The following is a 23,097-nucleotide window of genomic DNA, read 5'->3' as shown; positions in this document are numbered from 1 at the left end:
AGAGACAGAACCTACCCCTGGAGCCCGGGTCCCTCACACCCAGCTCTGGGGGGGGCCTGCCCCCAGGAGCTCTCAGCCCAGCCCAGCCAGTGACTTGGAGCAGCCTCCCCGGCGCCCCACGGGCCGTAGTGTGGTCAGGGCTCCCTGGGGGTAGCTGGGCCAATGTCCCACGGGAAACCCACTCGCTACCTGGGGACCCAGCTCAGCCTGGACACCCTGCCAGGGCCCCCCTGGCTCCCACGCCCCCTCCCACACCCACCCCTTTGTTGCCGGCACAGAGGGCCGAGGAGAGCAACAGGGGTTCGTTGCCCGGTGTGCGCCGCACTAATTAACACACCAGGGTGGAGGAGCAAACCAAGTTTATTTGAGCCCAAATAAGGTGCCAGGGAGACATCGCAATCTCTAATCCTGCACCCCGATCCAAGCCGTTTTCCTCTCTTTATACATAACTTCAGCTAAGCATTCCCATCACCCCCACACTCCTCCTCTCCCCCCACCTTTCATTCCTATGCAGCAAATACACTTTGCAATAGCAATTACATTAAGCAGTTAAGTCATACTTGGCAAAAACCACTTTAGCTCGTTAGTAACTCTTCTGTGAACAGTTCCCTTGTTTTACTTTCCTGGATCCGTTATTCTGCCCCCCTCCCCCCCCCCCAGCCAGGTGTAAGCAGCCTCATCAGTATCTCCTGGCAGTACCACGGCTGAGCTAGCTGTTGTACAATCCATTCTCGGTTACTGGCCTGCCAGGTTGATTAAAGTTCAAACATAACCATGGAAGCGCTTTGGTCAGACATGGAGTGACTTTAGTTCATTCAGGCCTAGTACAGAAGGCTTTATTGACACTTATGGCTTTCCACCCTCCTGAGTTACCTAGGGTTATGCCTAGTGTCATAAACAGTTAGTTAAGGGTTAAGGTTTTTGTCTACCTGTAAAGGGTTAACAAGCAGTACCTGTGGACACCTGACCAGAGGACCAATCAGAGACAAGATTTTTTCAAATCTCTGTGGAGGGAAGCCTTTGTCTGTGTTCTTTGTTAGTTCTCTTTTTGGATCTAAGAGAGACCAGTCATGTCTCCAAGTTCTCCTGGAGTAGTTTCTACTATGTAATAGTGAGTATTAATTAGAAAGGCGGGTTAGTCTTATAATTTGATTTCTATATTTGCAATTGTGGGTTTGCTAAAGGAAATTCTTTATTCCTGTTTGCTGTTACTTTGCTTTCACTGAGAAAGAAAGGGGGAGGGGGATGCTCTCCAGGTTTACAGGTTAGACTCTGTGTATTGTTCTATTTCGGTTACAGAGACAGTGACTTTCTTTTTATTCTTTAATAAATTCTTTTCTTTTCTATTAAGGACTTGGTGACTCTTTCCTTGGGTGGATTCTCAGGGAAAGGGGAGGGGGAGGCATCCCTCTGTAGTTGGATCCCGGTGTCTCTCCTAGGAAAAGGGAGGGGGGAGGAAGCAGGGGGAATGGTTTGTTTCTCCTGGGTGTAAGAACTCCATGGATTTGGGGCTCTTGGGATCCCCTAGGATTTTGGGGAAGGACTGTGTCTCAATCCACATTTCCTGATTGAGTGGTGGCAGCTTTACCAGATCTAAACTAGGATTTTAGTTTAGAGGGAAACCAGTGCAGGTCCCCACATTGGAACCCAACAGCTCCAAGTGGGGGCTGAGACCTGTGACACCAACACCTTTGTGTAGGTAGCTGGGCCTGATCCCTGCACGCAGGCCTGGCTCCTACAGCCCCGGGGGGGGGGGGCCCGCTGGGCAGCCCCTCCCTGAAGGGTGTATTGAACAGGACAGGACAGCGCCGGGGGCTCCTGGATCCCAGCGGTCCCACAGCGCCCCCAAGTGTCCAACGTGCCCCGAACGTCCCAGAGGGAGGAGAATCCCACCCCACACCCCGGCCCCAATCTCCCAGGGCCCCGATCCAGTCCTGCCCTCGGGGCCCTCGGCACCGATCCAGCCCTGAGTTCCATGTCCCCAGGGGAGGGGCTGGTCCCCACGCCTGGGCCGGTGCCGCCCCCTCAGGGCCTGGACTCCCCTGGTCTAACGTCCTGGTAGCCCCTGGAAGGAGAGAGCAGAGGGGATGGGTTAGGGGGTGCAGCAGCCCCCCCACCCCCGAGAGGGGAGGACTCACCTGCGTCTCCTCCGCCACAGCACCACGGCCACGGCGGCTACGGCCAGAACCCCCAGGGTGATGCCCACGGCCAGGCCGGGGCCCCAGGGCCTGCTCTGCTCTGTAACACAGGGGGTGCCGGGCTGGGACCGGGGACAGGAGTGTGGGCCCTGTTCCCTCTGCCTCCCCCCGTCCCCCCTGCTCCCCACACTGCAACGCCCTGTCCTCAGCCCCCACCCTGATCCTGTTCCCTCTGCCTCCCCCGTGTCCCCCCTGTGCCTCCCACCCCCGACCCACGGCCCTCAGCCCCCCCAGCCCTGCTCCCTCTGCCTCCCCTGGAGTCCCCACTGCTCCTCCCACGCTGACCCATGGCCCTCGGCCTCCCCAGCTCAGTTCCCTCAGCCCCCCCTTCTCCCCCCACCTTCCCACCCCCTCAGCTTCCCCCACTCTAGTTCTGACTCCCCATCCCAGTCTTGTCCTGTTCCCCTCAGCTCCTCCATCCTGCTCCCAATGTGCTTTCAGTTCCTCCGCAGCCCACACCCCCCTGCCAACTTCTCCCTTTGTCTGTCTCTGCTCAGCTCTGCGCCCGCAGCTGCCAGCCGGAGCCAATCCGGGCAGAGTGAGTTGGGGAGCTCCCCCTGATCCATCTCCACGGCCCTCACCCACCCCCTCTGCCTCCCTGCGCCCCAATCCCGCTGCCTGGGCCCACCCCCGTCCCACTCAGGACGTGCAGGAAAAGCCCCCAGAGACCACGACCGCCCCCACCCCCGGGGACGTGCACCTACCCCAGGGGATCAGCAGGCTCTGGCCCCCCAGGCTGCTGTGCTGCACCCGGCAGGCGTAGCTGTGCCCGGCGCCCGGCTCCACGCCCAGGGAGCTGCGCAGCTGGTAGGTCAGGTCCGCGTTGGGCAGGATCCCGCTGGAGTTCAGCCACCAGCCCGGCACCACCTCCTCCCCGTCCTGCAGCCAGGCCACGCGGACGGGCCGGGGGTAGAAACCGGTGACCCGGCAAACCAGCAGTACCGGCGCGGGGGGCCCGGCTGGGGGAGGCGCTCGGGCAAACACCACGGCGACCGGCCGCTCTGAGACAGGAGGAGAGAGACGGGGCGGGGGGGAGGGGACGATTCAGCCTGAGCCTCAGGGACTCACTAGCCAAGCCCAGCTCCGCTCCCCGGGGTCAGGCGTTGGCCCCGCTGTCCTGGCCAGACGCCAATTCTGTCCCCTGCAGTTACCAGTGGTGACGGATCCCCCTTCACTTCCTGTCCTAAACGGCGCTGCGGTGCGGCTGTGAAATAGCTACTGTGCTCCACCCCAGCTATAGCTGCATTTGTACACCAGGCAAGGGTCACTATACAAACAGTCCCCCTGCCCCACCCCAGAGGTGGCTGCATCTCAGCGAGCGGGGAGTGGTGACCAGCCTCACCTTGCCTCTCCAGAGACTCTTTCCCGTACTGGACAAAGCTCTTGATCTCATTGACACACGTTGTTCTCAGGAGAAACTGAAGCGTGATGGTTGCGCCCTTATTCTGGATGAGAAGGTCTCGGACGTAGAGAGCCAGCTTGTCCTGCGACCGAGCGACCCAGGTGCCTCCATCCACGTCCAAGCTGATGAAGTCGTCGCCGTTCAGTCCGACATCATAGAATCCCCTCGAGGTGCCGTTGGGGTGCAGCTCGCAGCCGAGGGAGCCCTGGGTAAGAATGGGGTCTGGAACAGGAAGGGCAGGGGGATGAGGACGGGCGTCCGGAGGTCCCGGGAGGGGGCAGAAACAGAGAGACGGGGGGAGTAAAGACATAACGTCAGGTGCCATGAGGATATTTGGCCACACGACGGCACCGGGATTGTGGGGCGGCCCTGGCTGGAGTTAAGGGTAAGTTGCTGTTTCTGTTTAAAGCTGATTTTTCTCAGGCATAGTCAGATTGGCTCAAAAATCGGTGTGTTACATCGGTGCCTGAGGCAGAGTTTGTGGTGCAAATTGGGGGTCTCTTGGTCACGGACTTGCTGAGATACAGACCCTGCCCAAATGAGCTGCTTTCCAAGGCTCAGGGTACGTGTCAGGAAAGACCAGGAGCCTCGGCTCAGGGAGTGGGACACGGGGCCTTTCCCCTCTAGGAAGTGCAGCTACAATCTGGCCCCAGAGCTGGCTGGGGAATGGGACACGGGTGTTTCCCCTCTGGGGGACGCCGGCTCCGATTAGCCCAAGGGCCAGGGACTGGGTGTCTTGCCCCCAGTGACACACTCCGTGGCTGTGGTGAGTGTGTCAGTGCTCAGCACTCTGGGTTTGGGGGGGTGGGGGGGAGAGGGATCCCCTCAGACCGCTCCATACTCACAGCCTATTCCCTGCTGCTGGGCTATTCTGGTCACAGTCCGATTGAAGTCGAACAGGTAATAATGGATCAGCAGCTCCAGGTCCTGCCACTCCTTCGGAGTCAGGCCCTGCCGGGCCCAGGACTGCAGGAAGCGGATCTCGCAGGTGCTGCAGGCCAGGGAGTGGGTCTCCAGGTCGCCCAGCAGGGCCATCCCCGCCATGTCCGTGGAGCTGGCGTTGTGGAAGACATCGATGTGGAGCACCCGGAGGGTGACAGACACTGGAGTGACAGGAGGGGAGGCTGGGACGGGGGCAGGGAACAAGTGGAGGAGAAAGCGGGTGGGGAGAGAGATTAATGAGTCTCTGTCCCGTAAACAATCCTGCACTACGGGGTCTCCCTGCTGATCCCTAAGCTGCCTCCCCCGTCCTACTCCCCCAGCCAGGGTCACTAGCCCAGCCTGGTACTTCCCCACCCTGGCTCTAGGATTGCACCATCCCCACGCATCCCTGGGAGCAAAAAGGGCAGGGGGGGTCCCCACTTACAGGCCAGGGCCCCCCATGCCCAGGGGAGGAGCAGCAGAGGGAGCAGCATCCTGGCAGGGGAAGGAGGATCCGGGCTCTGGCGGGCGTCAGGGCTGCAAGACGAGGGGCCCAGGATCCCCAGGTGCTTTCAGTTCCTCCGCAGCCCACGCGCCTCTCAGACCATCAACTTCTCTATTTCTCTGGACTTGCTCAGCTCCGCGCCCGCAGCTGCCAGCCCCGAGCCAATCAGGCAGGGTGAGCCGGGAGCGGGGGCAGCGCGGGAGAGGGAGCCCGGCAGCAGGGTCAGAAGAACACTCCTGAAGGACAAAAGTTTTATCGATAAAAAATGTCACTGTCAACAGCCTCATGCCGACAAAGCCGCTGCCGCTGGGGGGGGGAGGATGTTTTCTGCCAGCAGGAGATGTCTCCCCTGCCCACAAACACCAGCTACACTGCGCGCCCTTTACCGGCCACAGCCTGAGTGTGTGGGACGCCCCCTCCATCTCCTCCAGCCTGGGGTACCACTGCTCCCCACAAAGCCCCCCGTGCCGCCCTGGGGCATCGGGCCAGCCCTGACTGCCCGGGCAGAGCCCCCCGCTGCCCCTGCCCCCTGCAGCCCAGCCCCTAGCGCCGCCCTGGGGCCATGGGGAGCCCTGACTGCCCGGGCAGAGCCCCCCGCTGCCCCTGCCCCCTGCAGCCCAGCCCCTAGCGCCGCCCTGGGGCCATGGGGAGCCCTGACTGCCCGGGCAGAGCCCCCTGCTGCCCCCCCCCTGCAGCCCAGCCCCTAGCGCCGCCCTGGGGCCATGGGGAGCCCTGACTGCCCGGGCAGAGCCCCCTGCTGCCCCCCCCTGCAGCCCAGCCCCTAGCGCCGCCCTGGGGCCATGGGGAGCCCTGACTGCCCGGGCAGAGCCCCCTGCTGCCCCCCCCTGCAGCACAACTCCTAGCGCCGCCCTGGGGCCATGGGGAGCCCTGACTGCCCGGGCAGAGCCCCCTGCTACCCCCCCCCCCCGGCAGCCCAGCCCCTAGCGCCGCCCTGGGGCCATGGGGAGCCCTGAGTGCCTGGGCAGAGCCCCCTGCTGCCCCCCCACAGCCCAGCTCCTAGCGCCGCCCTGGGGCCATGGGGAGCCCTGACTGCCCGGGCAGAGCCCCCTGCTACCCCCCACCCCCTGCAGCCCAGCCCCTAGCGCCGCCCTGGGGCCATGGGGAGCCCTGACTGCCTGGGCAGAGCCCCCTGCTACCCCCCACCCCCTGCAGCCCAGCCCCTAGCGCCGCCCTGGGACCACGGGGAGCCCTGACTGCCCGGGCAGAGCCCCCTGCTCCCCCCTGCTGCCCCCCCCCCCGCAGCCCATCCCCCAGCGCCGCCCTGGGGCCATGGGGAGCCCTGACTGCCCAGGCAGAGCCCCCTGCTGCCCACCCCTGCAGCCCAGCCCCTAGCGCCGCCCTGGGGCCATGGGGGCCCTGACTGCCCGGGCAGAGCCCCCTGCTGCCCCCCCCTGCAGCCCAGCCTCTAGCGCCGCCCTAGGGCAATGCTGCCAGCCCTGACTCCTGGGCAGCACTGGACTGTGGACAGGCTGGGTTGTTATTGTAGGGTTGCTGGGGAGCGCTGGGCTGTGGACAGGCTGGGTTGTTATTGTAGGGTTGCTGGGCAGCACTGGACTGTGGACAGGCTGGGTTGTTATTGTAGGGTTGCTGGGCAGGCTGGGCCGTGGACAGGCTGGGTTGTTATTGTAGGGTTGCTGGGCAGCGCTGAGCTGTGGACAGGCTGGGTTGTTATTGTAGGGTTGCTGGGGAGCGCTGGGCTGTGGACAGGCTGGGTTGTTATTGTAGGGTTGCTGGGCAGCACTGGGCTGTGGACAGGCTGGGTTGTTATTGTAGGGTTGCTGGGCAGCACTGGACTGTGGACAGGCTGGGTTGTTATTGTAGGGTTGCTGGGGAGCGCTGGGCTGTGGACAGGCTGGGTTGTTATTGTAGGGTTGCTGGGGGGCACTGGACTGTGGACAGGCTGGGTTGTTATTGTAGGGTTGCTGGGCAGTGCTGGGCTGTGGACAGGCTGGGTTGTTATTGTAGGGTTGCTGGGCAGTGCTGGGCTGTGGACAGGCTGGGTTGTTATTGTAGAGTTGCTGGGCAGCGCTGCGGCTGTGGAGCGGCTGGGTTGTTATTGTAGGGTTGCTGGGCAGTGCTGGGCTGTCGACAGGCTGGGTTGTTATTGTAGAGTTGCTGGGCAGCGCTGGGGCTCTGGAGCGGCTGGGTTGTTATTGTAGGGTTGCTGGGGAGCGGTGGGCTGTGGACAGGCTGGGTTGTTATTGTAGGGTTGCTGGGGAGTGCTGGGCTGTGGACAGGCTGGGTTCTTATTGTAGGGTTGCTGAGGAGCGCCGGTCTGTGGACAGGCTGGGTTGTTATTGTAGGGTTGCTGGGCAGTGCTGGGCTGTGGACAGGCTGGGTTGTTATTGTAGGGTTGCTGGGCAGGCTGGGCCGTGGACAGGCTGGGTTGTTATTGTAGGGTTGCTGGCCAGCGCTGGGGCTGTTAACAGGCTGGGTTGTTATTGTAGGGTTGCTGGGGAGCGCTGGGACTGTGGACAGGCTGAGTTGTTATTGTAGGGTTGCTGGGAGCACTGGGGCCGTGGACAGGCTGGGTTGTTATTGTAGGGTTGCTGGGCAGTGCTGGGCTGTGGACAGGTTGGGTTGTTGTTGTAGGGTTCCTGGGGAGCACTGGGCTGTGGACAGGCTGGGTTGTTATTGTAGGGTTGCTGGGCAGCGCTGGGGCTGTGGAGCGGCTGGGTTGTTATTGTAGGGTTGCTGGGCAGCGCTGGGCTGTGGACAGGCTGGGTTGTTATTGTAGGGTTGCTGGGGAGCGGTGGGCTGTGGAGAGGCTGGGTTGTTATTGTAGGGTTGCTGAGGAGCGCCGGTCTGTGGACAGGCTGGGTTGTTATTGTAGGGTTGCTGGGCAGCGCTGGGCTGTGGACAGGCTGGGTTGTTATTGTAGGGTTGCTGGGCAGTGCTGGGCTGTGGACAGGCTGGGTTGTTATTGTAGGGTTGCTGGGGAGCGCTTGCTGTGGACAGGCTGGGTTGTTATTGTAGGGTTGCTGGGCAGTGCTGGGCTGTGGACAGGCTGGGTTGTTATTGTAGGGTTGCTGGGGAGCGGTGGGCTGTGGAGAGGCTGGGTTGTTATTGTAGGGTTGCTGAGGAGCGCCGGTCTGTGGACAGGCTGGGTTGTTATTGTAGGGTTGCTGGGCAGCGCTGGGCTGTGGACAGGCTGGGTTGTTATTGTAGGGTTGCTGAGGAGCGCTGGGCTGTGGACAGGCTGGGTTGTTATTTTAGGGTTGCTGGGCAGCGCTGGGCTGTGGACAGGCTGGGTTGTTATTGTAGGGTTGCTGGGCAGCGCTGGGCTGTGGACAGGCTGGGTTGTTATTGTAGGGTTGCTGAGCAGCGCTGGGCCGTGGACAGGCTGGGTTGTTATTGTAGGGTTGCTGCTTAGCACTGGGCTGTGGAGAGGCTGGGTTGTTATTGTAGGGTTGCTGGGCAGAGCTGGGGCTGTGAACAGGCTGGGTTGTTATTGTAGGGTTGCTGGGGAGCGCTGGGCTGTGGACAGGCTGGGTTGTTATTGTAGGGTTGCTGGGGAGCGCTGGGCTGTGGACAGGCTGGGTTGTTATTGTAGGGTAGCTGGGGAGTGCTGGGCTGTGGAGAGGCTGGGTTGTTACTGTAGGGTTGCTGGGGAGCGCTGGGCTGTGGAGAGGCTGGGTTGTTATTGTAGGGTAGCTGGGGAGCACTGGGGCTGTGGACAGGCTGGGTTGTTATTGTAGGGTTGCTGGGCAGAGCTGGGGCTGTGAATAGGCTGGGTTGTTATTGTAGGGTTGCTGGGGAGCGCTGGGCTGTGGACAGGCTGGGTTGTTATTGTAGGGTTGCTGGGGAGCGCTGGGCTGTCGACAGGCTGGGTTGTTATTGTAGAGTTGCTGGGCAGCGCTGGGGCCGTGGACAGGCTGGGTTGTTATTGTAGGGTTGCTGGGGAGCGCTGGGCTGTGGACAGGCTGGGTTGTTACTGTAGGGTTGCTGGGGGGCACTGAGGCTGTGGACAGGCTGGGTTGTTATTGTAGGGTTGCTGGGCAGTGCTGGGCTGTGGACAGGTTGGGTTGTTATTGTAGGGTTGCTGGGGAGCAATGGGGCTGTGGAGAGGCTGGGTTGTTATTGTAGGGTTGCTGAGGAGCGCCGGTCTGTGGACAGGCTGGGTTGTTATTGTAGGGTTGCTGGGCAGCGCTGGGCTGTGGACAGGCTGGGTTGTTATTGTAGGGTTGCTGAGCAGCGCTGGGCCGTGGACAGGCTGGGTTGTTATTGTAGGGTTGCTGCTTAGCACTGGGCTGTGGAGAGGCTGGGTTGTTATTGTAGGGTTGCTGGGCAGAGCTGGGGCTGTGAACAGGCTGGATTGTTGTTGTAGGGTTGCTGGGGAGCGCTGGGCTGTGGACAGGCTGGGTTGTTATTGTAGGGTTGCTGGGGAGCGCTGGGCTGTGGACAGGCTGGGTTGTTATTGTAGGGTAGCTGGGGAGTGCTGGGCTGTGGAGAGGCTGGGTTGTTACTGTAGGGTTGCTGGGGAGCGCTGGGCTGTGGAGAGGCTGGGTTGTTATTGTAGGGTAGCTGGGGAGCACTGGGGCTGTGGACAGGCTGGGTTGTTATTGTAGGGTTGCTGGGCAGAGCTGGGGCTGTGAATAGGCTGGGTTGTTATTGTAGGGTTGCTGGGGAGCGCTGGGCTGTGGACAGGCTGGGTTGTTATTGTAGGGTTGCTGGGGAGCGCTGGGCTGTCGACAGGCTGGGTTGTTATTGTAGAGTTGCTGGGCAGCGCTGGGGCCGTGGACAGGCTGGGTTGTTATTGTAGGGTTGCTGGGGAGCGCTGGGTTGTGGACAGGCTGGGTTGTTATTGTAGGGTTGCTGGGGGGCACTGAGGCTGTGGACAGGCTGGGTTGTTATTGTAGGGTTGCTGGGCAGTGCTGGGCTGTGGACAGGTTGGGTTGTTATTGTAGGGTTGCTGGGGAGCACTGGGGCTGTGGAGAGGCTGGGTTGTTATTGTAGGGTTGCTGAGGAGCGCCGGTCTGTGGACAGGCTGGGTTGTTATTGTAGGGTTGCTGGGGAGTGCTCGGCTGTGGACAGGTTGGGTTGTTATTGTAGGGTTCCTGGGGAGCACTGGGCTGTGGAGAGGCTGGGTTGTTATTGTAGGGTTGCTGGGCAGCGCTGGGGCTGTGGAGCGGCTGGGTTGTTATTGTAGGGTTGCTGGGCAGCGCTGGGCTGTGGACAGGCTGGGTTGTTATTGTAGGGTTGCTGGGGAGCGCTGGGCTGTGGACATGCTGGGTTGTTATTGCAGGGTTGCTGGGGAGGGCTGGGGCTGTGGAGCGGCTGGGTTGTTATTGTAGGGTTGCTGGGCAGCGCTGGGCTGTGGACAGGCTGGGTTGTTATTGTAGGGTTGCTGGGGAGCGCTGGGCTGTGTACATGCTGGGTTGTTATTGCAGGGTTGCTGGGGAGGGCTGGGCTGTGGACAGGCTGGGTTGTTATTGTAGGGTAGCTGGGGAGCACTGGGCTGTGGAGAGGCTGGGTTGTTATTGTAGGGTAGCTGGGGAGCGCTGGGCTGTGGAGAGGCTGGGTTGTTATTGTAGGGTTGCTGGGGAGCGCTGGGCCGTGGAGAGGCTGGGTTGTTATTGTAGGGTTGCTGGGGAGCGCTGGGCCGTGGACAGGCTGGGTTGTTATTGTAGGGTTGCTGGGCAGCACTGGGCTGTGGAGAGGCTGGGTTGTTATTGTAGGGTTGCTGGGCAGCGCTGGGGCTGTGGAGTGGCTGGGTTGTTATTGTAGGGTTGCTGGGCAGCGCTGGGCTGTGGAAAGGCTGGGTTGTTATTGTAGGGTTGCTGGGGGGCACTGAGGGTGTGGACAGGCTGGGTTGTTATTGTAGGGTTGCTGGGGAGTGCTGGGCTGTGGACAGGCTGGGTTGTTATTGTAGGGTTGCTGGGCAGGCTGGGCCGTGGACAGGCTGGGTTGTTATTGTAGGGTTGCTGGGCAGTGCTGGGTTGTCGACAGGCTGGGTTGTTATTGTAGAGTTGCTGGGCAGCGCTGGGGCCGTGGACAGGCTGGGTTGTTATTGTAGGGTTGCTGGGGAGCGCTGGGCTGTGGACAGGCTGGGTTGTTATTGTAGGGTTGCTGGGGGGCACTGAGGCTGTGGACAGGCTGGGTTGTTATTTTAGGGTTGCTGGGGAGCACTGGGGCTGTGGAGAGGCTGGGTTGTTATTGTAGGGTTGCTGAGGAGCGCCGGTCTGTGGACAGGCTGGGTTGTTATTGTAGGGTTGCTGGGCAGCGCTGGGCTGTGGACAGGCTGGGTTGTTATTTTAGGGTTGCTGGGGAGCGCTGGGCTGTGGACAGGCTGGGTTGTTATTGTAGGGTTGCTGGGCAGCGCTGGGCTGTGGACAGGCTGGGTTGTTATTGTAGGGTTGCTGGGCAGCGCTGGGCCGTGGACAGGCTGGGTTGTTATTGTAGGGTTTCTGCTTAGCACTGGGCTGTGGAGAGGCTGGGTTGTTATTGTAGGGTTGCTGGGCAGAGCTGGGGCTGTGAACAGGCTGGGTTGTTATTGTAGGGTTGCTGGGGAGCGCTGGGCTGTGGACAGGCTGGGTTGTTATTGTAGGGTTGCTGGGGAGCGCTGGGCTGTGGACAGGCTGGGTTGTTATTGTAGGGTAGCTGGGGAGTGCTGGGCTGTGGAGAGGCTGGGTTGTTATTGTAGGGTTGCTGGGGAGCGCTGGGCTGTGGAGAGGCTGGGTTGTTATTGTAGGGTAGCTGGGGAGCACTGGGGCTGTGGACAGGCTGGGTTGTTATTGTAGGGTTGCTGGGCAGAGCTGGGGCTGTGAATAGGCTGGGTTGTTGTTGTAGGGTTGCTGGGGAGCGCTGGGATGTGGACAGGCTGGGTTGTTATTGTAGGGTTGCTGGGGAGCGCTGGGCTGTCGACAGGCTGGGTTGTTATTGTAGAGTTGCTGGGCAGCGCTGGGGCCGTGGACAGGCTCGGTTGTTATTGTAGGGTTGCTGGGGAGCGCTGGGCTGTGGACAGGCTGGGTTGTTATTGTAGGGTTGCTGGGGGGCACTGAGGCTGTGGACAGGCTGGGTTGTTATTGTAGGGTTGCTGGGCAGTGCTGGGCTGTGGACAGGTTGGGTTGTTATTGTAGGGTTGCTGGGGAGCACTGGGGCTGTGGAGAGGCTGGGTTGTTATTGTAGGGTTGCTGAGGAGCGCCGGTCTGTGGACAGGCTGGGTTGTTATTGTAGGGTTGCTGGGGAGTGCTGGGCTGTGGACAGGTTGGGTTGTTATTGTAGGGTTCCTGGGGAGCACTGGGCTGTGGAGAGGCTGGGTTGTTATTGTAGGGTTGCTGGGCAGCGCTGGGGCTGTGGAGCGGCTGGGTTGTTATTGCAGGGTTGCTGGGGAGGGCTGGGCTGTGGACAGGCTGGGTTATTATTGTAGGGTAGCTGGGGAGCGCTGGGCTGTGGAGAGGCTGGGTTGTTATTGTAGGGTTGCTGGGGAGCGCTGGGCCGTGGACAGGCTGGGTTGTTATTGTAGGGTTGCTGGGCAGCGCTGGGCCATGGAGAGGCTGGGTTGTTATTGTAGGGTTGCTGGGCAGCGCTGGGGCTGTGGAGTGGCTGGGTTGTTATTGTAGGGTTGCTGGGCAGCGCTGGGCTGTGGACAGGCTGGGTTGTTATTGTAGGGTTGCTGGGGGGCACTGAGGGTGTGGACAGGCTGGGTTGTTATTGTAGGGTTGCTGGGGAGTGCTGGGCTGTGGACAGGTTGGGTTGTTATTGTAGGGTTCCTGGGGAGCACTGGGCTGTGGAGAGGCTGGGTTGTTATTGTAGGGTTGCTGGGCAGCGCTGGGCTGTGGAGCGGCTGGGTTGTTATTGTAGGGTTGCTGGGGAGCGCTGGGCTGTGGACAGGCTGGGTTGTTATTGTAGGGTTGCTGAGGAGCGCCGGTCTGTGGACAGGCTGGGTTGTTATTGTAGGGTTGCTGGGCAGCGCTGGGCTGTGGACAGGCTGGGTTGTTATTGTAGGGTTGCTGGGCAGTGCTGGGCTGTGGAGAGGCTGGTTTGTTATTATAGGGTTGCTGGGGAGCGCTGGGCTGTGGACAGGCTGGGTTGTTATTGTAGGGTTGCTGGGTAGCACTGGGCTGTGGACAGGCTGGGTTGTTATTGTAGGGTTGCTGGGGAGCGGTGGGCTGTGGAGAGGCTGGGTTGTTATTGTAGGGTTGCTGAGGAGCGCCGGTCTGTGGACAGGCTGGATTGTTATTGTAGGGTTGCTGGGCAGCGCTGGGCTGTGGACAGGCTGGGTTGTTATTGTAGGGTTGCTGGGCAGTGTTGGGCTGTGGACAGGCTGGGTTGTTATTGTAGGGTTGCTGAGGAGCGCCGGTCTGTGGACAGGCTGGGTTGTTATTGTAGGGTTGCTGGGGAGCGCTGGGCTGTGGACAGGCTGGGTTGTTATTGTAGGGTTGCTGGGCAGCACTGGGCTGTGGAGAGGCTGGGTTGTTATTGTAGGGTTGCTGGGCAGCGCTGGGGCTGTGGAGTGGCTGGGTTGTTATTGTAGGGTTGCTGGGCAGCGCTGGGCTGTGGACAGGCTGGGTTGTTGTTGTAGGGTTGCTGGGGGGCACTGAGGGTGTGGACAGGCTGGGTTGTTATTGTAGGGTTGCTGGGGAGTGCTGGGCTGTGGACAGGCTGGGTTGTTATTGTAGGGTTGCTGGGCAGGCTGGGCCGTGGACAGGCTGGGTTGTTATTGTAGGGTTGCTGGGCAGTGCTGGGTTGTCGACAGGCTGGGTTGTTATTGTAGAGTTGCTGGGCAGCGCTGGGGCCGTGGACAGGCTGGGTTGTTATTGTAGGGTTGCTGGGGAGCGCTGGGCTGTGGACAGGCTGGGTTGTTATTGTAGGGTTGCTGGGGAGCACTGGGGCTGTGGAGAGGCTGGGTTGTTATTGTAGGGTTGCTGAGGAGCGCCGGTCTGTGGACAGGCTGGGTTGTTATTGTAGGGTTGCTGGGCAGCGCTGGGCTGTGGACAGGCTTGGTTGTTATTTTAGGGTTGCTGGGGAGCGCTGGGCTGTGGACAGGCTGGGTTGTTATTGTAGGGTTGCTGGGGAGCGCTGGGCTGTGGACAGGCTGGGTTGTTATTGTAGGGTTGCTGGGGAGCGCTGGGCTGTCGACAGGCTGGGTTGTTATTGTAGAGTTGCTGGGCAGCGCTGGGGCCGTGGACAGGCTGGGTTGTTATTGTAGGGTTTCTGCTTAGCACTGGGCTGTGGAGAGGCTGGGTTGTTATTGTAGGGTTGCTGGGCAGAGCTGGGGCTGTGAACAGGCTGGGTTGTTATTGTAGGGTTGCTGGGGAGCGCTGGGCTGTGGACAGGCTGGGTTGTTATTGTAGGGTTGCTGGGGAGCGCTGGGCTGTGGACAGGCTGGGTTGTTATTGTAGGGTAGCTGGGGAGTGCTGGGCTGTGGAGAGGCTGGGTTGTTATTGTAGGGTTGCTGGGGAGCGCTGGGCTGTGGAGAGGCTGGGTTGTTATTGTAGGGTAGCTGGGGAGCACTGGGGCTGTGGACAGGCTGGGTTGTTATTGTAGGGTTGCTGGGCAGAGCTGGGGCTGTGAATAGGCTGGGTTGTTATTGTAGGGTTGCTGGGGAGCGCTGGGCTGTGGACAGGCTGGGTTGTTATTGTAGGGTTGCTGGGGAGCGCTGGGCTGTCGACAGTCTGGGTTGTTATTGTAGAGTTGCTGGGCAGCGCTGGGGCCGTGGACAGGCTCGGTTGTTATTGTAGGGTTGCTGGGGAGCGCTGGGCTGTGGACAGGCTGGGTTGTTATTGTAGGGTTGCTGGGGGGCACTGAGGCTGTGGACAGGCTGGGTTGTTATTGTAGGGTTGCTGGGCAGTGCTGGGCTGTGGACAGGTTGGGTTGTTATTGTAGGGTTGCTGGGGAGCACTGGGGCTGTGGAGAGGCTGGGTTGTTATTGTAGGGTTGCTGAGGAGCGCCGGTCTGTGGACAGGCTGGGTTGTTATTGTAGGGTTGCTGGGGAGTGCTGGGCTGTGGACAGGTTGGGTTGTTATTGTAGGGTTCCTGGGGAGCACTGGGCTGTGGAGAGGCTGGGTTGTTATTGTAGGGTTGCTGGGCAGCGCTGGGGCTGTGGAGCGGCTGGGTTGTTATTGTAGGGTTGCTGGGCAGCGCTGGGCTGTGGACAGGCTGGGTTGTTATTGTAGGGTTGCTGGGGAGCGCTGGGCTGTGGACATGCTGGGTTGTTATTGCAGGGTTGCTGGGGAGGGCTGGGCTGTGGACAGGCTGGGTTGTTATTGTAGGGTAGCTGGGGAGCGCTGGGCCGTGGAGAGGCTGGGTTGTTATTGTAGGGTTGCTGGGGAGCGCTGGGCCGTGGACAGGCTGGGTTGTTATTGTAGGGTTGCTGGGCAGCGCTGGTCCGTGGAGAGGCTGGGTTGTTATTGTAGGGTTGCTGGGCAGCGCTGGGGCTGTGGAGTGGCTGGGTTGTTATTGTAGGGTTGCTGGGCAGCGCTGGGCTGTGGACAGGCTGGGTTGTTATTGTAGGGTTGCTGGGGGGCACTGAGGGTGTGGACAGGCTGGGTTGTTATTGTAGGGTTGCTGGGGAGTGCTGGGCTGTGGACAGGTTGGGTTGTTATTGTAGGGTTGCTGGGGAGCACTGGGGCTGTGGAGAGGCTGGGTTGTTATCGTAGGGTTGCTGAGGAGCGCCGGTCTGTGGACAGGCTGGGTTGTTATTGTAGGGTTGCTGGGGAGTGCTGGGCTGTGGACAGGTTGGGTTGTTATTGTAGGGTTCCTGGGGAGCACTGGGCTGTGGAGAGGCTGGGTTGTTATTGTAGGGTTGCTGGGCAGCGCTGGGCTGTGGAGCGGCTGGGTTGTTATTGTAGGGTTGCTGGGGAGCGCTGGGCTGTGGACAGGCTGGGTTGTTATTGTAGGGTTGCTGAGGAGCGCCGGTCTGTGGACAGGCTGGGTTGTTATTGTAGGGTTGCTGGGCAGCGCTGGGCTGTGGACAGGCTGGGTTGTTATTGTAGGGTTGCTGGGCAGTGCTGGGCTGTGGAGAGGCTGGTTTGTTATTATAGGGTTGCTGGGGAGCGCTGGGCTGTGGACAGGCTGGGTTGTTATTGTAGGGTTGCTGGGTAGCACTGGGGCTGTGGACAGGCTGGGTTGTTATTGTAGGGTTGCTGGGGAGCGGTGGGCTGTGGACAGGCTGGGTTGTTATTGTAGGGTTGCTGAGGAGCGCCGGTCTGTGGACAGGCTGGGTTGTTATTGTAGGGTTGCTGGGCAGCGCTGGGCTGTGGACAGGCTGGGTTGTTATTGTAGGGTTGCTGGGCAGTGCTGGGCTGTGGAGAGGCTGGTTTGTTATTATAGGGTTGCTGGGGAGCGCTGGGCTGTGGACAGGCTGGGTTGTTATTGTAGGGTTGCTGGGTAGCACTGGGGCTGTGGACAGGCTGGGTTGTTATTGTAGGGTTGCTGGGGAGCGGTGGGCTGTGGAGAGGCTGGGTTGTTATTGTAGGGTTGCTGAGGAGCGCCGGTCTGTGGACAGGCTGGATTGTTATTGTAGGGTTGCTGGGCAGCGCTGGGCTGTGGACAGGCTGGGTTGTTATTGTAGGGTTGCTGGGCAGTGTTGGGCTATGGACAGGCTGGGTTGTTATTGTAGGGTTGCTGAGGAGCGCCGGTCTGTGGACAGGCTGGGTTGTTATTGTAGGGTTGCTGGGGAGCGCTGGGCTGTGGAGAGGCTGGGTTGTTATTGTAGGGTTGCTGAGGAGCGCCGGTCTGTGGACAGGCTGGGTTGTTATTGTAGGGTTGCTGATCAGCGCTGGGCTGTGGACAGGCTGGGTTGTTATTGTAGGGTTGCTGGGCAGCGCTGGGCTGTGGAGAGGCTGGGTTGTTATTGTAGGGTTGCTGAGGAGCGCCGGTCTGTGGACAGGCTGGGTTGTTATTGTAGGGTTGCTGGGCAGCACTGGGCTGTGGACAGGCTGGGTTGTTATTGTAGGGATGCTGGGGAGCGCTGGGCTGTGGACAGGCTGGGTTGTTATTGTAGGGTTGCTGGGGAGCACTGGGCTGTGGAGAGGCTGTGTTGTTATTGTAGGGTTGCTGAGGAGCGCCGGTCTGTGGACAGGCTGGGTTGTTATTGTAGGGTTGCTGGGCAGCGCTGGGCTGTGGACAGGCTGGGTTGTTATTGTAGGGTTGCTGGGCAGCGCTGGGCCGTGGACAGGCTGGGTTGTTATTGTAGGGTTGCTGGGCAGCGCTGGGCTGTGGACAGGCTGGGTTGTTATTGTAGGGTTGCTGGGCAGAGCTGGGGCTGTGAACAGGCTGGGTTGTTATTGTAGGGTTGCTGGGGAGCGCTGGGCTGTGGACAGGCTGGGTTGTTATTGTAGGGTAGCTGGGGAGCGCTGGGCTGTGGAGAGGCTGGGTTGTTATTGTAGGGTAGCTGGGGAGCACTGGGGCTGTGGACAGGCTGGGTTGTTATTGTAGGGTTGCTGGGCAGAGCTGGGGCTGTGAATAGGCTGGGTTGTTATTGTAGGGTTGCTGGGGAGCGCTGGGCTGTGGAGAGGCTGGGTTGTTATTGTAGGGTTGCTGGGCAGAGCTGGGGCTGTGGACAGGTGGGTTGTTACTGTAGGGTTGCTGGGCAGCGCTGGGCTGTGGACAGGCTGGGGTGTTATTGTAGGGTTGCTGGGCAGCGCTGGCGCTGTGGAGAGGCTGGTTTGTTATTGTAGGGTTGCTGGGCAGGGTGGGCTGTGGACATGCTGGGTTGTTATTGCAGGGTTGCTGGGCAGTGCTGGGCTGTGGAGAGGCTGGGTTGTTGTTGTAGTGTAGCTGGGGAGCCCTGGGCTGTGGAGAGGCTGGGTTGTTATTGTAGGGTTGCTGGGAGCAGTGGGGCCGTGGAGAGGCTGGGTTGTTATTGTAGGGTTGCTGGGGAGTGCTGGGCCGTGGACAGGCTGGGTTGTTATTGTAGGGTTGCTGGGGAGCGCTGGGCTGTGGAGAGGCTGGGTTGTTATTGTAGGGTTGCTGGGGAGCACTGGGCTGTGAACAGGCTGGGTTGTTATTGTAGGGTTGCTGGGGAGCGCTGGGCTGTGGACAGGCTGGGTTGTTATTGTAGGGTTCCTGGGGAGCACTGGGCTGTGGACAGGCTGGGTTGTTATTGTAGGGTTGCTGGGAGCACTGGGCTGTGGACAGGCTGGGTTGTTATTGTAGGGTTGCTGGGGAGCGCTGGGCCGTGGACAGGCTGGGTTGTTATTGTAGGGTTGCTGGGCAGGCTGGGTTGTTATTGTAGGGTTGCTGGGAGCAGTGGGGCCGTGGAGAGGCTGGGTTGTTATTGTAGGGTTGCTGGGCAGGCTGGGCCGTGGACAGGCTGGGTTGTTATTGTAGGGTTGCTGGGAGCACTGGGGCCGTGGAGAGGCTGGGTTGTTATTGTAGGGTTGCTGGGGAGCGCTGGGCTGTGGAGAGGCTGGGTTGTTATTGTAGGGTTGCTGGGGAGCGCTGGGCCGTGGACAGGCTGGGTTGTTATTGTAGGGTTGCTGGGAGCGCTGGCGCTGTGGGGAGGCTGGTTTGTTATTGTAGGGTTGCTGGGCAGGCTGGGTTGTTATTGTAGGGTTGCTGGGCAGGCTGGGCCGTGGACAGGCTGGGTTGTTATTGTAGGGTTGCTGGGGAGCGCTGGGCCGTGGACAGGCTGGGTTGTTATTGTAGGGTTGCTGGGCAGGCTGGGTTGTTATTGTAGGGTAGCTCCTCGTTGCTGGGCTGTGGACAGGCTGGGTTGTTATTGTAGGGTTGCTGGGGAGCGCTGGGCTGTGGAGCGGCTGGGTTGTTATTGTAGGGTTGCTGGGGAGCGCTGGGCTGTGGAGAGGCTGGGTTGTTATTGTAGGGTTGCTGGGCAGGGTGGGCTGTGGACATGCTGGGTTGTTATTGCAGGGTTGCTGGGCAGTGCTGGGCTGTGGAGAGGCTGGGTTGTTGTTGTAGGGTAGCTGGGGAGCGCTGGGCTGTGGAGAGGCTGGGTTGTTATTGTAGGGTTGCTGGGCAGGCTGGGTTGTTATTGTAGGGTTGCTGTGAGCAGTGGGGCCGTGGAGAGGCTGGGTTGTTATTGTAGGGTTGCTGGGGAGCGCTGGGCCGTGGACAGGCTGGCTTGTTATTGTAGGGTTGCTGGGGAGCGCTGGGCTGTGGAGAGGCTGGGTTGTTATTGTAGGGTAGCTCCTCGTTGCTGGGCCGTGGAGAGGCTGGGTTGTTATTGTAGGGTTGCTGGGCAGGCTGGGTTGTTATTGTAGGGTTGCTGGGAGCGCTGGGCTGTGGAGAGGCTGGGTTGTTATTGTAGGGTTGCTGGGGAGCGCTGGGCCGTGGACAGGCTGGGTTGTTATTGTAGGGTTGCTGGGGAGCGCTGGGCCGTGGACAGGTTGGGTTGTTATTGTAGGGTTGCTGGGCAGCGCTGGGCCGTGGAGAGGCTGGGTTGTTATTGTAGGGTTGCTGGGGAGCGCTGGGCTGTGGACAGGCTGGGTTGTTATTGTAGGGTTGCTGGGCAGCGCTGGGCTGTGGACAGGCTGGGTTGTTATTGTAGGGTTGCTGGGAGCGCTGGGCCGTGGAGAGGCTGGGTTGTTATTGTAGGGTAGCTCCTCGTTGCTGGGCTGTCTCACGCTGGTCTCATAAGAGTGACGTGCAGTGACACTCCCCAGTTGGTTGTGGGTGCAATCTGCCAGCTGGTGGGTGGGACTCCATGTGGGATGCGGCTTTTCTGGCGGCTGGGGGACCTCACTGTGCAGGGGGAGCCCCCTGCTTGGGTTTCCCCTCTTGGCCCAGGAGCAGACGCTGATTGAATCTCCCCCAAATTCACCCTCTTGGTCCAGCTCTTGTCTCAACCCATTGCTGGGGTCAGGGCAGGTCTGGGTGTTGGGCCCTGCCCCCTTCAGGGTCCCCTATTTCCTCCAACCCAGAGTAACGGAGCAGGTGACTGCTCCCCACAGCAGGGGGGCAGTCCCCTGGGGTGACCCCTGTGACGTCGCACTCCATATGTTTATGGAAATATGCTAATGAGCGTGAATATAACGTAATGGGAATATGCTTCATGCAAAACGTCTCTTGTGAGGGATCATTACACAGCTTTTAATCTCCTGCGTGTGCTCATCCTGTTTGTACGAATGTGCCACTCTTGGATCTGGGACTAGGAATATGAACTATTACTCTGAGGCCGATTGTAGTTATGCAAAGTGGGGGCCAGTAATGGTGGCTTGGAATCTTGATGGCTTCCAGTAACCAGGGCGATTGGTTGTAATTGGCTCTGTTTACTCGCAAACCTTCCTGGGTCTGTGCAGGCCGACCCTGAAAGAATGGAGATCATGTGACCATGTCACATGATACCGGAATCCATCTTAAACCTGGCGCTTTTCCATGGAGACGGAGGGGTGGGGACCCAGAGAGGGACAAGGATTCCCGCCGGGTGCCAAGGCTATAAAAGGGGGTGGAGCAGGACAAAGGGGGGCTGCCAGTCATGAGAAATCCCCCAGTTACCACCTGAGCTGGAGCTAAGGACCGTACCGGGGAAAGGACGGGAGGCTAGTCTGTGAAAGTATCAGAGGGGTAGCCATGATTGAACTACAGGGCTGGCTTTAGGAAGTGCGGGGCCCAATTCGAACAGTTTTGACGAGGCCCTGGCAGGGATGACTAAAAAAAAAACAAAACACACACACCCCCCTTTCATTTCTTCCATGTATTATTTACTTTCCACAACTATATACATAATAACAAAATTATATATTATATACATTACATCATATTATAAATATCAATATTTATTGTACACCTCAGCTATGTTTTTAAAACTTTATCTTCCTCGCTTTTTGTTTGACAAAATCTTTCAGTAAATTGCCTAACTCTAAGCTCTTCATTACTTCCCATTCAATTGACATGATTGCCAAATTGTTTAATCGGTCTTCCTGCATCGTTGATCGCAGATATGTTTTAATTAGATTTAGCTTCGAGAAACTCCTCTCTCCTGAGGCTACAGTTACTGGAATAGTCAGGAAGATTCGAATTGCTATAAATAAATTTGGGAATCCTGTTGAAGAAATATGCAAGAAATTGAAGGATTTTTAGGGGGTTTCTACAGTCAGATGAAATAATTGGCTTTAATGCTTCCAGTTCTTCACAAAGCATGTAGCCATTTATGTCAACTGATTTTACAGTTAAAACTTGTTCGTTTTCCTGCACTAATTTCACATCTGTCAATGCAAGTTCCAGATCTGCAGCAGCTTTTCGTATGGTGTCCTTGGGAAGATTTTTGAATTTGCATAAAAATCCAAATAAACTTTTATGCTTTTGTAACTGTTCAAACCTTGGTTCAAGTGACTGTAAAGCTTTGTCTAACACTTGATTGAAGCACTGCACTCTGTAAGCTCCTTTGGGTCAGAAAAAGGCTCATCTGCAGACTCGTACTAAAACTGTTTTTTTTGTTTGCGCAAACGTTTAGTCTGGAATACTGGAGTCACATCTAGATCTTTGGCAAGTTCATTGGCACCAGTTAACACTTCTTGAAAACCCTTCTCTCTGTACATTTTTAACCAGTTACAAAGCTTTTCAAATGAAGAAATTCCTGCAGAAATATCCATTGTATCACTCTGCAGCTCTTTGCTCACAAAATTCACTTGAAAAAGTAAATCATGCCAGAAAACTAGGAGATAAAAGTCTCAGCCTGCCCTGTTGCAGACCTTTTGCATTCTCCCCTCTTGATGTATTTGATTTCCTCCTCCAAACCTCCCTCTCTCTCACCTGGAGTTCACAGCACTAAGTACCAGCTCGGGGCTTTTTTCCTGGGTTACAGGATCCCGATACTTTAGTTTTGAAACAGACACAGGCAGGCACCGACTCACCCTCAAACACCAACACGACGAAAACCACAAAAACAACCCAATATTACAGACCTAGGGGGAATCGCAGGGTCAAACACTCACCGCTGGAAACCCCAGCAGCTGCTCAGGTGAGCGAGGTCCACTCCAGAGATTCCTGTCTCCCACCCGACCGGAAGCTCCCTTGGCGTCTCCTCCTGGTGAGTGCTGGGGGTGGGGGAGGGGAAGCACATGTGCCTTCTCCGCCCCACCCCCCCTCCTCATGACCTGCAAGTTCAGCCAGGGCTGCCTCTGCAGCATCTCTCGTTGCCTAGCAACAGCTGCTGCTTCCGGGGGACGCAGAGACGCTGCCGGTGCGGGGGCCCCCTCAGGCGCGGGGCCCAATTCGGGGGAATCGGGCAAATCGGCTTAAGGCCGGCCCTGTTGAACTAACCTCGTTATCTCTAGCTTGCTTCTTGCTTGCTTATATACACCTGCCCCTGGAAATTTCCACTACTTGCATCCGAAGAAGTGGGGATTCACCCACGAAAGCTCATGCTGCAAAACCTCTGTTAGTCTATAAGGTGCCACAGGATTCTTTGCTGCTTTTAGTCTGTGAAAGAAGCTTATTGGCACATCTCTGAGGGTGAGATTTACCTGCATTTAGTTTCTTAATGTATTGGGCTTAGACGGGTGTGTTTTTGCTTTATTTTACTTGGTGACTTACTTTGTTCTGTCTGTTATTACTAGGAGCCACTTAAATCCGAATTTTTATTCTTACTAAAATCACTTTTGTTTATTATTGAACCCAGAGTAAGTGATTAATACCTGGGGAAAACCGCTGTGCCTATCTCTCTATCAGTGTTATAGAGGGCGGACAATTCATGAGTTTACTCTGTGTAAATTTTATACAGAGTAAAATGGATTGATTTGGGGGTTTGGATCCCATTGGGAACTGGAGACAGGTAACCTGCTGAGTGGTTTTCAGTTCAAGCCTGCAGCTTGGGGACATGGTTCACATCCTGGGTGTGTGTTGCAGCAGGCTAGCGTGTCTGGCTCAACAAGGCAGGGTCCCGGAGTCCCAAGCTGGCAGGGAAAACAGGGTCTGAGGTAGTTTCAGCACATCGGGTGAGAGTCCCAAGGGGGTCTCTATGACTGATCCCATCACAACAGCCCCCGTCACGACAACCCCACCGAGCTGTGTGATGGAGGGAAGGAGGCCAGGCAGTCACAGCCACAGACAGACCACGTGCCGTCCCTGTATCTCCGCCGTGGGGCAGGCACAGCGGGTCCCTGCACGGCGAGACAGCAGGAGACACTGGGAGCCGCCCCCTGAGA

At 58.7% G+C, this 23,097-nt stretch overlaps 1 protein-coding gene across 1 annotated transcript; it reads right to left on the bottom strand.

The window, feature by feature from the left end:
• Nucleotides 1-1,541: 1,541 nt before the first annotated feature.
• LOC123345441 (antigen-presenting glycoprotein CD1d-like) lies at nucleotides 1,542-22,057 on the bottom strand. Its single transcript, XM_044982320.1, has 7 exons — nucleotides 21,886-22,057; nucleotides 4,967-5,262; nucleotides 4,446-4,724; nucleotides 3,541-3,822; nucleotides 2,903-3,199; nucleotides 2,139-2,238; nucleotides 1,542-2,065 (listed from the first exon to the last, which is right to left on the bottom strand). Exons 2-7 carry the CDS (start codon nucleotides 5,013-5,015, stop codon nucleotides 2,026-2,028), a joined length of 1,047 nt encoding a protein of 348 aa, XP_044838255.1. The 5' UTR covers nucleotides 5,016-5,262; nucleotides 21,886-22,057; the 3' UTR covers nucleotides 1,542-2,025.
• Nucleotides 22,058-23,097: the final 1,040 nt, after the last annotated feature.

The sequence above is a fragment of the Mauremys mutica genome, chromosome 12 (genome assembly GCF_020497125.1).
Source record: "Mauremys mutica isolate MM-2020 ecotype Southern chromosome 12, ASM2049712v1, whole genome shotgun sequence".
Lineage (NCBI taxonomy): Eukaryota > Metazoa > Chordata > Testudines > Geoemydidae > Mauremys > Mauremys mutica.
The sequence above is the reverse complement of the archived record's forward strand: the minus strand, read 5'-3'. Positions and strand labels throughout refer to the sequence as shown.